At 57.7% G+C, this 15,771-nt stretch overlaps 1 protein-coding gene across 1 annotated transcript in view; it reads right to left on the bottom strand.

The window, feature by feature from the left end:
* STARD8 (StAR related lipid transfer domain containing 8) overlaps positions 1-8,904 on the bottom strand; it is a 41,847-nt gene extending 32,943 nt beyond the window's left edge. Inside the window, exons 1-2 of the mRNA XM_063170758.1 lie at positions 8,783-8,904; positions 6,581-6,614 (exon numbers count right to left, since the gene is read on the bottom strand). Coding sequence (XP_063026828.1) covers positions 6,581-6,614; positions 8,783-8,827 — 79 coding nt within the window. The 5' untranslated portion in view covers positions 8,828-8,904. The remainder of the gene's footprint in view (positions 1-6,580; positions 6,615-8,782) is intronic.
* Positions 8,905-15,771: the final 6,867 nt, after the last annotated feature.

The following is a 15,771-nucleotide window of genomic DNA, read 5'->3' as shown; positions in this document are numbered from 1 at the left end:
CCACAGGGTACCCAGAAAATGCCACAAGGATCCCCAGGCTCACAGGGCATCCCTAACACCACTGAAAACAGTGAATCTGCAGCACAGAGAGGCCATAAACCACCTTTGCCCATCCACCTGGAGCTTCCAGGACCACAGGGATGTTCCAGCACTGGCCTCACACCAGCAGGAAGGGAGCAAACCAGCCAAGAGGAGGAGGATGGCTTCAATGTCCTTCACGAGAGGGAAATGAGGGGAGAGAGGTCGCCTGGCACACCCGAAATGGCAGCTGGAGCTGTGCTGCCAGCTGCATGAACACAGCAGGCAGGAGCTCAGCAGTGCCGAATTCCCCAGCTTCCAAAGGAGGAGGGCGAGAGGGAGGAAAAGAGAAGCTCAGAGACACACACAACAGCATCATTCATGGAGCTGGGTTTGTGCAACAAGGCTCCTGTGTCTGCCTTGGAGCTCCGGGCAATTAAAACAGCAGCCACAGATCTGGGAGAAACAGCAGGAATTTATCCCAGGAATCCGGATTATGTGGCCACTGCTGGAACAGAGCAGAAAGCCCCCAGCTCCTGGAAGGCAAAACCCTGGCAAGTAATGAGCAACCAGCTCCATTATCCAACTGTTCCTGCCTCACCCACCTGAGTCAGAGCTTCCTCTGCTAACATCAGGAGTGGGGGGATTGCTGCTGCTGCTGCTGCTGCCTCCAGACAGGCCCACCAAGGGGCACAGGGGGCTGCAGGGCTGCTTGGGGGACACATGGCAAGGCAAGCGTGCTGTGCTCCCAAAGATAAAGGCAGTGCTTTGCAAGCCTAAGAATGTGGTTTTCCATTCTGGTCCATCCTTGGAAGCATGCACAGGGTTACCAGCACGTGTGAAAAGGGAGACGATGCTGAGCAATCCTGTGAAAATCTTCCTGGCAGGGCTGGCTCCTGGGAGCAAGCACAGACCCTCCAGGAGATGCCAGAGAGGATCTGTGCTCCCTGCTCTCATATGGATGATCTCAGAACAATCTCCTGTCTCCTACAAGAGATCCTGTCCCCCCTGACCCATGGGGCAAACAGCCCCTGGCTGCAACTTGCCACATGTGCCAGCTCTGAGACAGGCAGTGTCACTGGCACGGGGTCTGGCAGTGGGAGATCTTTAGAAAACTCGACTTCCCCCTTGCCTACAATAAATTAAGCTTATCTTCTCACCCCTGAGGAATTGCCCCCGTCCACCCAGCGTGATTTGGGCCATTCCTGAAGAGATCATTTATCAGCAGAAAGAATGAGTCTCCAGGTGTGAGGTGGAATTGTTCACTAAGCATCACAGCCGATGGAGAAACCAGGCAGCAGCAGTTCCTCCTTCATAGATCCCAAAATAAATGGCTTTCAAGATCATTACCCACACCCTGTTATCACAGGCATCTTTACAAGCCACATCAAACCAGTTTTAGCACCCGAGTTCCAAATGAACAAAAACTCCTTAAGCATTTTCACAGCCTGGACAAGATGACTGATACAAGCATCATTAAAACGTTATCAAATACAAAATAATGCTTTTTCTTTGATGAAAAGTGGAAGTCCTTGTCACCTGACCGACTCTTGCGCGGATCATTTGCTTTACCAGTCGGCTCAGAACAGTCCCCGCCTCGGCTTTGTGACCGGCATCACACAGACACGACAGACAGCCGGGCACGGCCCAGAACACCACCAAAATCGGGTTTGGACGGAAAGCAGAGCCCGCGCTCCTCAGTCAGCCGCATCCCCTGTCTGTGCTCTGCCCTCTGCATCCACCGCACTGACCCGCACGGAGCTCACCCTGCGCCAGCCGCGCCCCTCGCCCGCCGCGCACCGAACGCGCCGGCCCCGCTGCCAGCGCTGCCCGCACCGGGCTGATCGCAGCCCCCGCACCGGGCTGGCCCCGCACCGGGCTGGCCCCGCACCGGGCTGATCGCAGCTCCCGCACCGGGCTGATCGCAGCCCCGCACCGGGCTGGCCCCGCACCGGGCTGATCGCAGCCCCCGCACCGGGCTGATCGCAGCCCCCGCACCGGGCTGATCGCAGCCCCGCACAGGGCTGGCCCCGCACCGGGCTGATCGCAGCTCCCGCACCGGGCTGGCCCCGCAGCCCCGGCCCCGCACTCACCTGCCCGCCCGCGCCGCCTTCCCCCGCACGGAGCCGCGGCCGCGGCGCGGCGGAGCCGCAGCCCCAGGGAGCGCCCGGAGCCCCGGCGCGGAGCTGCGACCCCGGCCCCGTCCCGGTGACCCATCGCTCTCCGACCCAGCTGCAGCTCCTCCCCCACAGGGATGCGGGCACGGGACCGGGGCCGCTCCGGGGAACGCCCGCTCCCCTTCCGCCCGTTCCCCGCAGCCCCGGCCGAGCCCCCCCGGCCGCGCCTCCGGCCGAGGAAACCGCTCGCCCCGAGGGTCCCGCAGCATCCCCGGGACCTGGGATCCCGCTCAGCCCCGTCCCCCAGGCTCGGGCATCACCAGGGCCCGAGGTGAAGGTGATGCTGAGCCACGTGTTCCACCTGCACCCCCCAAAACTGAGTCACCCCCGCTCCGCTGCCGCCTCTGCTCCGGATGTTTCCCGGGCAGGGCTCAGGGGTTCTTCTTAAGAAGTGAAGGAATTAACGTGATCAGACTGGCCTGCCAACACCTCACACTGCTTTTTCCCCATCTGACCTCTCGGGCTTTGAAAACAAACTCCCGTGAGCATCACACAGCCCCAGGAGGCTCCCACAGCCCCATGCCTGCTCCCTGTGCACCAGCTTTGCCCAGAAGGACTGAGGGGCTGCTTCAGGCACAAGGATTACCTTCCTGTGCATGTTAAGGCAGTTTGCATGTCCAAGATCTGACCAAAGAAAAACCACTGCCCAGCCAAACCTTTCCGCCAGTTTTCAGCGCATTTTCTCATGGTAATTTCAGGGAAATGACCGCACTCGGAACTTCCCTCTCGCTCCTTTCAGTCTCATGCAAACCACCCGAGGATTCAGATAGAAATGTACTTTCCTGCCTGCAGTTACTTTCCGTTCAGTCTCAGTCGCTCCTTGCTGCCATGGGAAAAATTTGGCGACACTCCGGGCACGAGGTGGCTAAAGGAGCCTCTTCCCAGCGCGTTCCCTGCACTTCCCACGTGCTCTGAAACTCACCAACACAGAAAAACCTTCTCTCTGACCCAGGCTCTTCCTTTCTGGCCTTCAAAGAAAATCCCCCAACCTGTGAGCGGATCCTGCTGTCCAGAGGGGGGAATCTGTATTTTGTTAGCTACAGGAAATGGGAAAACTTCCAGCCCTGGAATTAAAGCCCAGAAGGAAGGAGCTGGGCTGGGGGAGGGGTCTCTGTCACTGCAGCAGTCATCAGGGGGTCAGAGCTACACAATTTTACAGGCAGAGGGACACAAGAATGAGAACTGGTGATTCACCAGTCAAGCCTGAACCCAGGAGGGCAGGGAAGAGGAAGGAGCAGCACAGAATCCCCTCATCACATGTCCCACCAAACCCACAAATAATCACATTCGGTTCAGCTTTTCTACTTCCCAGCGCTCTGACCCACGCCCAGCCCCACGACTGCCTTTTCCACCATGTAAGAGCAGCAGTTTCTCAAGGAGTTCCAGAATGGGTCCCCGCTGCCACATCCAGCATCCCACTCACTCCATGTGTCCCCTCTGATGCCACAGCCAGAGCATGGCCCCAGTGCCAACAGCAGCAGCCCCTGCACTACCACAGACCCCAGGGCCTGCCAGCCCCAGCCCCTCTCCCTTCCAACACATTCAGACTGACAAAATCAGATCCCAGTCTCTGCTTCTGCCCCCAAACCAAGGGAACCACAGTCATGGGCTCAGGTCAGGTGAGGAACGGGGGCCTCGTGCTCAGGCCACAAACCCACCAAGCCAGGGCAGGAGATTTTTGTGTAAGGAGAGAAGAACAGCTCAGCTGTGACAACACATCAACAACAGCTAAATTTAGCAGGTTATTTTCGGTGATCCAGATGCTGAGTAAATACAACCTTATTATTTCATGCAGGGGCAAAAGTTCAGCCAAGTCCCTCGTGCTGCTTTTCCCTGTTAGTTCAGCACATCCAGCCACAGGAGCCCACCCTGAAATGCTGCAATGTCACCACTGTGACACCACTGTCTGGCTGTGCTGGCAGGAGTCCTGTCAGTCCTGTCCCTGTCCTTGAGCAGCAAGAGGAGCCACTGCTCCATGACATGGGCAGAGCAGCTCCCAAACCCCTCTGGAGGGGCCTGCTGCTGCTGTTGGTAGGAATTTAGTCTGAGGATGCAGTTTTCAGGTGCATGGCCAGGCTGTGAGCCTTTCCTTTCTTCAAGCTTTTCCTTTCTGCTCAGTCCAGAACAATACATGGGAAGTGAATGCTGGGGAGAGGAAACAGAGGGTTAGGAAATCCATGGAAACCTGACCCAGCTGGGATTGTTCCAGTGGTTCAGTCTGGGGCTGTGCAGGGGCTCTGTGTCCCATGCAGCCAAGGGGGCTGCAGGGTGGGCCAGGGAGGGCTTTGATGTGGGAAGGGCAGCAGGAGGGAGAGCAGGGACACAGAAGTCCCCATGTGCTCCATGGCTGGAACATCACCTCCAAGAAGGCAGATGAAATCCAAGCTGTTTTCCACCATCACTGCAGGAGCTGCCATGGCATACCCCGGTGTTTTAATGACTTCATCCACCCAGTGGTCAGGGAAGGGGCTGTGGCAGCACAACCACAGCTCCAAACAGGGGGCAGGGAGTGGGTCTGTCCATGCCTGGAAAGCAGCTCAGGGAGTTTGCCAGGTGTGTTGGGAAAGCAGCAGTGCTGAAGGGGAAAAGTCAGAGGCAAGCTCTGGGAATTGATGGACAAGACACTTCACCAAGAGCTGCTGGGATAAAGCAGAACCATCTCCACCCTGCCCCATGCCACTGTGTCAGGAGCTGAAGTCCTCGTGCCACCCATCCAAAGTGACTGAAAATCATCATAAGGGAAGGGAATGGTGTCCCCAAGCCCATGGCCTGAATGCTCCCTTTGTCCGAGCATCTTCTGGGGACAATGAGTGAAGAGGACAGCAGGACCTGCCCTGGCCCCTTCCCAGTGGAGGGCACAACCCCCCTGCAGGCTGGCTCATGGGAAAAGGAGACCTCCAGCCTGCCCCAGGCACCGTGCTGCTGCAGGTCACAGTGACACCAGGAGCTGCTATGGCTCCATCATCACATCAAGTCACACGTGACAAATCCCACAGTGAGAAACTCTGCAGCTGCTTAGGACACGAGGCTCCTGCTCCTCCTGCCCCCAGAGCCCATGGCCACCCAGCCATCCCTCCAGCAGCCAGAGCTGGGACAGGGACATGTGACAGGCAGGTGTCAGCAGGGGTCATGTGAGTGCCACTGAGCCTTCATCAGGAGAGACCTGGATTCTACAGGCAGTTTTAACCAAGGGGGAAAAAACCTAAAAACATTCTTTGCCCCAAAATCCCAGTCACAGTGTGATCCATAGGAGCCTTCCCTGCCCCTTCCCTTCCATAGGGCTCTTTAACTCTTGACTTTTATGCTCTTAATCTCTCCCGTGCAAGGGCCAGAGACCACCCAAGATACCTCTGGGGCTCTCTCACAAAGCACCTTTTGTTACCCAGAGCTCTCCTGTGCTCTGGGCTCTCACCAGCCAGGCTCAGAGCTCACTTCACCCTTACGTGCATGAAAACAAGAGGCCCTCAGTGCACCACCCTTTGGGCAGGGAACTGCCTGGAGATCCCCAGGCACATCCCATGGGCTCCCTGCATGGGATGGGAGAAGGGATGTTCCCTCTCCATGGTGCCAGGGCTCCAGCCAGCAGTGTGGGCAGCCCCACTGCACCCACCTCCAACACCAGAGCTGTCATCTGCAGGGCATGTCCTGAGCCCTGCGCCCAAAGCAGCAGAGCCACCACTTCCAGGGCCACCAGAGGCATGGGACACCCTGTGTAGGATGGGACAGCTGTGACTCTGGGGGTGTCACTGCACAAAGACCCCCAAGGCACCAACAGTGGGATGAGGAAAGGCTCCTCTGCCCCCCTGCCACAGCCCCATCCCCATCCCTGCTTCCTGGTCCTGCTGGCACACACACCTTCCTCCCCCTCCTCCTCCTCCTCTTGCTCCCAGAGACCCCCTCCAGCCTCCCCAGCCCCCACAAACCCCTCATGGCAGGGCAGCCCCATCCCCAGCCCATGCCCCCACCTTGGCAGGGGTCTGATCAGGGCAGCAGCAGCCGTGCACAACCCCCAGGATCAGCCTGAGCTGCACTGCCAGTCCCTCCTGCCCCACAGTCATAGCTGAGACACCCCAGGCACACAAAGCTGGGGTCTCCGAGCCAGGGGTGCCCTTCCTGCCCATGGCACTGCAGTGCCAAGGCTCTGGAGCTCTCCATGGCATTATCTGCTGAGCACAAAGCTGCTCACCACAAAGACAAGAGGACTTGAAAAGGAACCAAGGTTCCTTTGCAAATATATTCTCTTGAAAATAATATTTTGGGGGGAAAATCACACTGCTGGCAGAAGAACGCACAAAAGGGACATTCCTCTTCCCATGATCCCTGCTCACCTGCCCTTGTTTAACAGCAAGGGCACTCCTGCCCCAAAGATTATTGCTGCAGCTTACCTGCATCTTTTTTATCTTCTAACAAGGTGAATTTCTGTGAAAAGAAAGAAAGAAAACAAACAAAAATAATTTTAAAAAATCATTTTAATTCTCACATTTGTGAAATGCTGCCCCTCACATCTGGGCTTGGCCCCTGCTCCAGCCTCCCCTGTGCCCAGAAGTGACCTGAGACCAGCAGTGCTGACCCAGAGCTGGAACAAGCAATGATGCTTGGGGCCTGACAAAGGCTTCTCCCAAGGGCATCACCCCACTGGTTGTAAAACACCACTGCCACTCCCAAGGCCCTGAGCACTGGGCAAAGACGCTGTGCCCAGCTGGCACCCACCAGCGCAGCTCCCGAGGGAAGCACAAGAAATGGGTTCAGAGCAGCAGGGCAGCACTGGGGACACAGCAGCATTTTGCAGAGGTGGAGGAGTGACAGAAGGTCCCCATTCGTGGTCCCAAGGTGACCCAGAGCCTGGGAGGGTCCCCTGTCCCTGTCTGGGTGCAGACTGAGCCCCTCCAGTGCTGCTGCCCCGCGGGATCACCGCAGGAATGCGCTGCGGGATGAGCCCGGCTTTCCCACGGACCCAGGACCCCTCTTCCTGCCGGGGCAGCAGGGCTGAGCTGGCCCAGGGAAGCCAGGCTTAACCATGTCCCTGCTGCTGTGCTTCCCCAGCCCTGCCTGCCCCAAGGGGTGCCATCACCGGGGCTGGACCTTACAGCGTGCCCCTGTCCACAGGGGAGGTCACCCAGCTCCTCTGGATCCTTTGGCATTGCCCAATCTGTTCCCACACCTTCCTTTTCCCATGAAACCTTCCAGCAGCCACAGATCCACCTCTTTTAGCCTGGAAAGCTTTAATCCCACAGACAGAGCCCAGCACGTTTCTCCCTGTTCAAGAAATTCCTCAGCAAGGAAGGTGAGAATTCCTCGCCTGCTGGTGGTGAGCAGCTGAGCAGCGCTGGCATGGGGAGGAGAGGGGTCCAGGCTGAGGCAGAAGGCTCAGCCCTACAGGAGCCCACTGAAAGCAGCAAGGAGGGTGGTGCCTTGGCCAGCTGGGCCACCAGACCCTACGTTGGGCCAAAGACACAGGCTGAAGGCAGGGGGCTGCTGGGTGCTTCCAAGGAGGCTGAAACCCCTGGGTACCAGAATCTGTGCAGGCCAGGCTGGAGCCATCCCAAGCTGCAGCCGTGCCAGTGGCCATGCAGGACCCAGTGTCACTGTCCCTGCCATCGCCAGTACGATGGCAATGCCAACAGGCAGCACACAGGGACAAACAGGGTTAATGAGGACAGCTAAACTCTCCAGAGACAGCGGGGACGAGACAGCAGGGACAAGACAGCCACTAATATTACCAATGAATTTCACAAATGTCATTTTTAGACTCAACTATTTTAAGCATTGCACACTGAAAGCCCGGGGGGACAGCGTGCATTCCACATCCATTTCACCACAGCAGATCCACTCACCCAGCACAGCCCGGTGTACAGCACTGTCTGAAAAGGGATTTTAACACTTTTCCCATATGAAACTCCCAAAATTCACGCTAACTATAACTCCACAATCTCCCCAGCTCACCTCCCACCACACTGCGTAGGCTGGGACACAATAAACCAACAGTGATCAGGAGGAGGCAGGGAGAGTTGTTTGTTATTAATGTGACAGATGAAGAATTAAACCCTAAAGAAAAACCTCAGATGTCACGCCATAAGAACTGCTGCTGCAGGAAATGAAAAGCTGGGAGCCCTTGGCCTTGCTGCTCCTTTGTCATCCTGCTCAGAGTTGCCCTGACCCTCCACGTTGGCCACGGTCCCACAGCCACGCCACGGGTGACCTGAGCCTCTGGGCTGGGAAGGATGTCCCAGCCTGCCCACACCATACAGGCATACAGGCAGGCTCCTGGCACGGGCTGACCACCTTGGGAGGCTGAGGGTGGGCACACACACACAAAAACACAGACAGACAGGCACAGAGACAGACAGACACACACAGCCCCCTGCCCACCCAGGGCTGCCGGGGCACGGTGACCCAGGACAGGGCAGCGGGCGAGCTCAGGGCACAGGGACCAGCGCACCTACACATGGCCCAGCCAAAATCAAACCCTCTCACATGCACGACACCCCCGGAGCAGCCGCCGACACCGCCGGGGACGCGTCCCCAGCGCCCCTTGCCGAGGCTTCGCAAAGCGGAGCGTGTCAGCGACGGACACAGCGCTCCCCTACCTTGGCTCTTTTGAAGCAAGCCCAGAAGAAGTCCAGCAATGGCATGATGTGCCGGGGGGCCCGGCAGACCCCCCTAGAGCGCGGGGAGAGCCCCCCGCGGCACCCCCATGGCAGCGCGGCGGCGGCGGAGCCTGCGGAGCCCGGTGCGGGCGGCGCGGAGGGAGGAGCGGCCGGCGGCGGAGGCGGGCCAGCATTCAAACCCTGCACCGTTATTCAGTTGGTTGGGAACGGGCTTGGACGCGATTGAAATTCCCTGAAGATTGCGAGTTTTAAACAGCTCCAGGCTTTCCTTCCTGCCTGGAACGCGCCCGAGCTGCTCCCATTCGCAGGCAGTGGGAAGGGGCGAGGGGTGACCGGCACGCCAGAGCGGGAGAAGGGGGGTTTGGGCTGTCAAAGGCACATGTAGGACATTAGAAACCCAAACCCTGGACGGTTCAGATTGTCACTCGGGTCGTGCCCGAGCTGGCTGGCAGCTCCTGGCGCTCTCCTCTGCCGGCACAAGGTGTACCCAGCCGTGGTGCCATCCCTGGATGCTCAGGTGCTGCTGAGCCACGGGCACAGCAGAGCAGCGTCACCCAGGGCCGGCCTGCTGGGGGCAAACAACACGGGGGAACCCCCCCAGCCAAGATATATATCTGAGCCCTTCACTCCGGCTATTCACAGCTCCTTATCTGCCTTCTGCAAACATCATTTGTTCACAAGCGCCACAATAAAAGGTCAAGTCACAAACATTTGTGTCAGCCCCTAACTCGAAGCCCCTTGGGCCAGGATTCTTCCTGCAGACACACAAGAACACCCCACAAACTGCTGATTTGTGTCAGCAGTTCGGAGGGAGCAAGAACGAGCAGATCCACAGTGATGTATGGGATCGGCCCTGCTCCCAAGGACCCTTGGTGGCTGTCACCCACCCTGGACTGGCATCAGGCTCTCCAGTGGCATCGCTCCTGCCCACTTCCCATCTCGGGCTGGTGTCAGCTCCACTCTGACAGGACCTGCAGGAGGAACACGAGCCAGAACACAACGATTCTGCTCAGGATGTGACACGTCTGTACCCAACCCCCAGCAGCTGGTGCCTGTGGCAGCTGTGTCCAGTGCCACGTGTCAGGGCAGGCCAGGACCGGGTGTGGGGCCCCAAAGCCTGAGGATAAGGGAGACAAGGCAAGCACAAACAGCAGGAAGGCCACGGCATAACCATGTCAGGTGTACCTGCCTGGGGAGGATGGAATGAGGCACTGCCAGGATCCAGCAGACCTGAGCAGCACCAGGGCCCTGGAGTGGCAGCAGTGCCCTGGTGGCACTGGCACAGCCCTGCCATGGCCCCAGCAGCCGTGGAGCTCACAGGAGCAGCAGCAGTCCCGGCGCCGGCTCCAGCTGCCTCCTTCCATCTCTCCCTCACTCATTCCTCAGCGGGCTCTGGCACCGCTCCCAGCCTTGGCACCAGCTGCAGCTCCTCGCCCTGTCCCCTGCATTGCTGGTCTAACTGGGCCACTAATGTCCCCAGAAGGGCTGGGGACACCAAGGCAGCACAAGCTTTGTACACCAATCTCTTTTCTCCTCCCTCAAAATCCCAGGGCTGGGCAGAGAGTATCCCCTCTGTGGCACGTGTCCCACCAGGGTCACCTCTCCTAGCAGGGATTTTCCCCACAGGATGTAAAGCCCAACGCTGCTGCCCACCCTAACTCACCCACCACTGCCTCAAGAGCTGCAGTTTTACCCCAAGGACTTGCAAATACTCTCCTGCAGGGATGAAGGCAGCTGGGGCACTGCTCACTGCCAGCCATCCCCATTCAGCTCACTGGGCACTGCTGTCCTGGGGCTGAGGCTGCCAGGGCACCACCACTGTGGCCAGGACACGGAGGGGCACTGCCAGCACAGGGTCCTGTGAAAGGCTCTGGCACCATCATTCCAGGGAGTCCAAGGAGACTCTTCAATGATTCCACAGGCTCTGGGACATCTGGGCCTGGGTGAGGCTGAGAAGGCAGCTGTCACAGCAGGGACTGTCCCTTCAGAGAGGCAGGCACTGCCAGGTTTGGTGGCACTGGGCTCCTGCTCCCATCAGGGGCTCACCCTTCAGCACCCTGCGTTGTTCTGGAGCAGGAGAGGTCCTGCTGCTTCAGCCACAACCCTGCCAGGACCCAGAGAATTGCCCCTGCTGGCTCCAGCAGCATCGGGTCCTGCTCCCACTTCCTCCAGAAGCTAAAAAAGCCGAGCTAGCACAAATAGAAGCAGGCTGTCTCCTTCCCAGGCCTGGGAGACAAACCACAGCGGTTTCTGCATACTTGTGTAGCTTCTTCCTACCCGGTCATCCCAAAAGCATTCCAGTAATGCTACATCTTGGATCCTTCCTCAGCGTGCCAGGACACTGTCCTCGGCAGGAATAGCTCCTGGGGACTGGATCCATGGGGAGGTGGCAGGAGCTGTGCACACCAAATGGGTATTTCTGCTGAGTGGACAGGGGACTGACCCTACTGCTGCATTTGGCTCGTCCCAAAATTCCTAATGTACCCACTCTGCAGACGAGCTTACAGGACAAGCAAATGCAATATCCATTCATTCTATAAATAAATATGTGTGTGTGCGTGTGTGTGTGTCACTATCCTCCTCAGACCCACATGAGCACCCATTTTAAACCTGAGTTAATTTTAAGAAGCTGATTCTATGGAGAATGTTACCCTGTAGACATTCACTAAGAGCTGCCCACAGTGCCCAGGACACCAGGATGTCACCAACCAGCCCCAGCACGGCCACACACATCCCTCCTTCTCCGAAAGTCACAGGACAGGGCCGGAATTTCGGAGGGCAGGTACAGCCTCTTCCCACAGCAGATCATTCCCTGGAAGGAGGATCCCGTGCCCAGGGCTATTTCTGAGTGCCGCTGAGCTGTTGCTGTGGCGGCTGTCACCCGGATCAGCGCCAGCCCGGGCCGGGTCCCCGCAGCCGCAGAGGCCGCGCTGGCACCGCGGGCTGTGAGCGGGGCCTCCCCTGGGCCGGCCCAGCCCCGAGCCCGCGGCACACGAGGATTGTCGGGGATTTTCCACTTTCCGCCGGGCACAGGCATTTCCCGAGGCTGGGAAGGGCGCAGCTCCCGCCGAGCTGGCGTTTCCCCATCAGCACAGCGGGAACAGGGACCCTTTTCTTCTCCCGAGGCCGGACACGGGGTGGGCGCTGGCGGTGCTGGGGCTGTGACACCATGAGGGCGGTGAGACAGGGACGGGGGAGGGAGAACACGGGGAAACTGCCGCAGTGGGGAGGCACAGAGGGCAAGGACAGGGCTGAACCCCTCTGTGTGCCCCCGAGCAAGGGCTGTGCCCAGAAAGTACCAGCACACAGAACCCCATGGCACCCCATAGCTCCCCAGAGCTGGGGCTGCACTGTGGGGCCAGCCCTGCTCAGAGCTCCGTGCCCAGCTCCAGCCCAAAGGGACAAATGTCTCTGATGCCACCAAAGAGGCACCACCACGAGCAGAGCACAAGAAGGCAACTGAGAGATGGCCAAGGGCAGCAGAAGACAATGCCGAGGTCCCACAGGCCACCTGTGAGCCCCCTGCCCACTTGCCATCACTGTTTCTCCATTAAAAAGCTCCTCATTTAAAATAATCCCGATGTGCTCCGGTCTCCATTGGCTCAGGGGTGGGATGTGCCGGGCACGGACACCCTGGGAGGGCTCAGGACGCACGAGGATTGCCACACAAATCACAGGCTGCATCACCGGAGCTCCAGCCCTGAGGGAAAGCTTCTCTCTGGGATGGGCAATTAGGCAATTACTTAATCCCCACGTGCAGCTCCTGTGGCAGAAGGAAGCGCTCGGGTGAGCAGGGCAGTACCCTGGAGAGCCTCCCGGGCCAAAGGCATCGATGCCCTACCCCACAGGGATGGAGCAGCCAGCCAGGCCCATGGCATCCCCTCAGAATGCCCCTTCCAAGGGCTGGGGCAGCACAGGGGGATGTCCCCTCTCCCAGCACTGGTGTCCTGCTGAAGCATCACCTTCCAAAGCCAGTGACACTTTTGTTTAGCCCAGATGTGCACTGGACTCCCAGGAAGCCTCCTGCACTCCCTGTCCCCTGAGGGGTCCTGGCACAGAAAGCTCTGTACATTTCCCCACACAGGATGCTCCAGTTTGCAAACACCAGTGAGAGAATTCACAAACACCGACTGATTTAGCACACACACAAAACCAAACAAACTTTGCAGCTGACTAATCCTCACAGACTGGCAGAACCTCCCAGTTTCACTGAAAAAAAAGAAAACAGTCCATGATAGTTCTGGGGAATTTCTGCTGCACCAGCTGGGGGGTGTTCCTGCCCCAGTTCCCAGAGCCAGAAAGATTGGGGAGCTCAACAGGGGCCTGGGACTGTGCTCAGCATGGGGCTATTTAAATGTACTTAAAAGAGCATAACTGAAATGGTGACATTTCTGAGATACTGTTGACAAGATACACAAATTACTAATAAACACAAGTGATATAGAAGGAAACAGATTTTTTTGGGAGCCATATTCCCATTCAATTTTAACTCCATTTGTATTCAAGCACCCAAGAGTTACTGTCTGGGGGTGTTTACAGAGACTCCCATGCGGGACAGAATTCCAACAAAAACCTGCTGCTACTGCTCTCTAGTTCCCTTCAAGATGCCTTTGTGAAAGCAAGAAATATAAATCAGGCTGCATTTTGAAGTACAAAAGGGCACATAAGCAGAATGCTCACCAGGCAGTTTTTCCTATCCCTGGGAATAGCACTGAGCTGCTGGAGCCTGGCTGGGACATTAATCCTGGGACATTAATCCTCTGCCTTCAAGGCAGGCACCAGAGCAGCCCAAGGAATTGCAGCAGCTCTTATTATTAGCTGGAGCAGGGAGGCTCCTGTGGTGGCACGGGGAGGGCTGGCAGCACATGTGTGCACTCACACTCACGCTCACACTCACCCTCAGCCCTGGTACCTGCCACTCACAGCACACTCAGCAGCTAAAAAACAACCACAGGTGACAGGGACACCCCTCCTCTGGCTGGCACCATGAAATGCCATTTAATAAACTGCATCTGAGCTCCTTGGGTATTTTTGCACATAGCTCTGGTGACAGCTGCTGTCTGGGGAGGATCCCAGCCCTAATTCTGGCCAAGAGTTGGGATTAACTCCCAGGACAGAGGAATCTTGTCAGGTGCAGTGCTGGCTCCCTCAAGGGCAGGTGTCTGCAAGCTGAATCTGTGGCATGAATTCACACCAGCCTCCCTTCACTTGTGCAGGGTTGGGCCATTTGTGTTCCAATTTTCCCACACCCAAATCCAGAGGTAAACCCTGGGGCAGAGCTGGGGACATGGCATCAGGACTGGGACACAGGATGGGGGACTCCACAGCTCCTGGGTGCCAACAATCAAAATCAAATCCCCTGATCTCCAAGCATGCAGCCCAGAGCAGATGGGAGGTGACAGACCCAGGGGTTTTTGCAATCCCACCAGTGCCCAGTTTGTCACACTGCAGCACTCTGGGGTGTCCAGAGGATTGCCACCATGACCCACTGCCTGGATCCATCACAGTGCAGAGCCCACGTGCCCTCAGAGCCTGGGGTTGCTGTCAAACCCCACCAGAGCCAGGGTGGTCCTGTGGGCACCCTGAGAGCAGAGCTGAGGGGGCACGGGCAGGCAGTGGGGGCTGGCAGGGACACGGTGCTCCTCCCTGAAAGGAGCATCAGAGCAGGATTTACAGCAAACAGCATCAGGCACATCTTCCTTGACACTGTCCAGTCAAAACCACTGCCCAAAGATGAGCTTTCCTTCAGGCATGGACAAGGAGAGACATTCCATGCTCAGGGACACCAAGTGCCCATCCCGTGCCCCTGGGCACCACACCCCAGGATATTTCCAGGCTGGACAGGAGCCATGTGCCACTGCCAGCCTTCTTTGGGGACGCCAGGAAAGGCTCTGAGGCAGCTTCAGAAAACCCTTTATGCCAACCCTCACACACACAAAGCCCCATTATGTGACAGTGAATTCCTTTCGCCCCGTGTGGCCGCGGGGGCTGCCAGGCTGGTCCTGGAGAGGGATCCTGTCGCAGCCTCTGCCACAGGGCTGAGCTGCTGCCACCCCAAATGGAACCAAGAGGTAGAAGAGGTTTTTTGAGGACAGATCCTGGCTGCAGGCAGGGTGCAGAGCAGGCTGTCCCCATACCCTGTGCTCAGGCTTCTGTTCCTGCTGTTGGGAAGAATTCCAAAGCCCTGAGAAAGAAGAGGCAGCAGCCCCAGCCCAGACCTCAGCCCCGTGGGTTTTGCTAAGGGAGGGCTGAGTTATGGGGAGAGGAAGGATTTAAATCAGTGCCCAGGATAAATAATTGCATGTTCTGTTTATGATCCTGAGACAGTGACACAAAACACTGAAAAAGACTTGAAAAGAACCAGAAAACAATCCTGGTGAATTCCAGCAGTTCTTGCTTAGCTCTGAAGTTCACCCTTTGCCTTTCTCTCGTAGATATCAATGAGCTTATCAGGCTCCTGCCTTGCAGCAGCTGTGGGAAGCACAAGAACAGAGATAGGGATGGGGAAGGAGAACAGCCATGGGGACAAGGCTGCTCCAATGGCTCCACTGGCCCCACAGCTGCTCTGCTCCAGGGCTCTGGAGCCTGGAGCTCTCTGCAGCCCAAATAACCAGGACCAGATGACTTGAGGGGCAGTATGCTCACATGAATAAGCACAGGCACTCAGAGGGGTGCAGAGGTGTCACTGGGAGCTGACAGACAAACAGGCTGCCCAAGGAGCACAGACACTGCAGTGAGGGAGCCCAGCCAGGAGCCTCTGGGCCCACAGGCACAGGAGGAGCTGAGAGAAAAGCCCACAGTGCCCAGATGAAACATAGAGGAAAACAGCCAGTGCCAGTTCCCCTGGCCAGGGAGGATTCTTCTCCCTGCAGGGCCTTGGGGGAACACATCTTGGGGCTTGGAGCACAAGGCATATGAAGAACGACTGAGGGAGCTGGGGTTGTTCAGCCTGGAGAAAAGGAGACTAA

Source organism: Melospiza melodia, chromosome 16, assembly GCF_035770615.1.
Source record: "Melospiza melodia melodia isolate bMelMel2 chromosome 16, bMelMel2.pri, whole genome shotgun sequence".
In the NCBI taxonomy this organism is placed as follows: domain Eukaryota; kingdom Metazoa; phylum Chordata; class Aves; order Passeriformes; family Passerellidae; genus Melospiza; species Melospiza melodia.
Note: the sequence above shows the minus strand (reverse complement) of the source record. Positions and strands in the feature narration are given on the sequence as shown.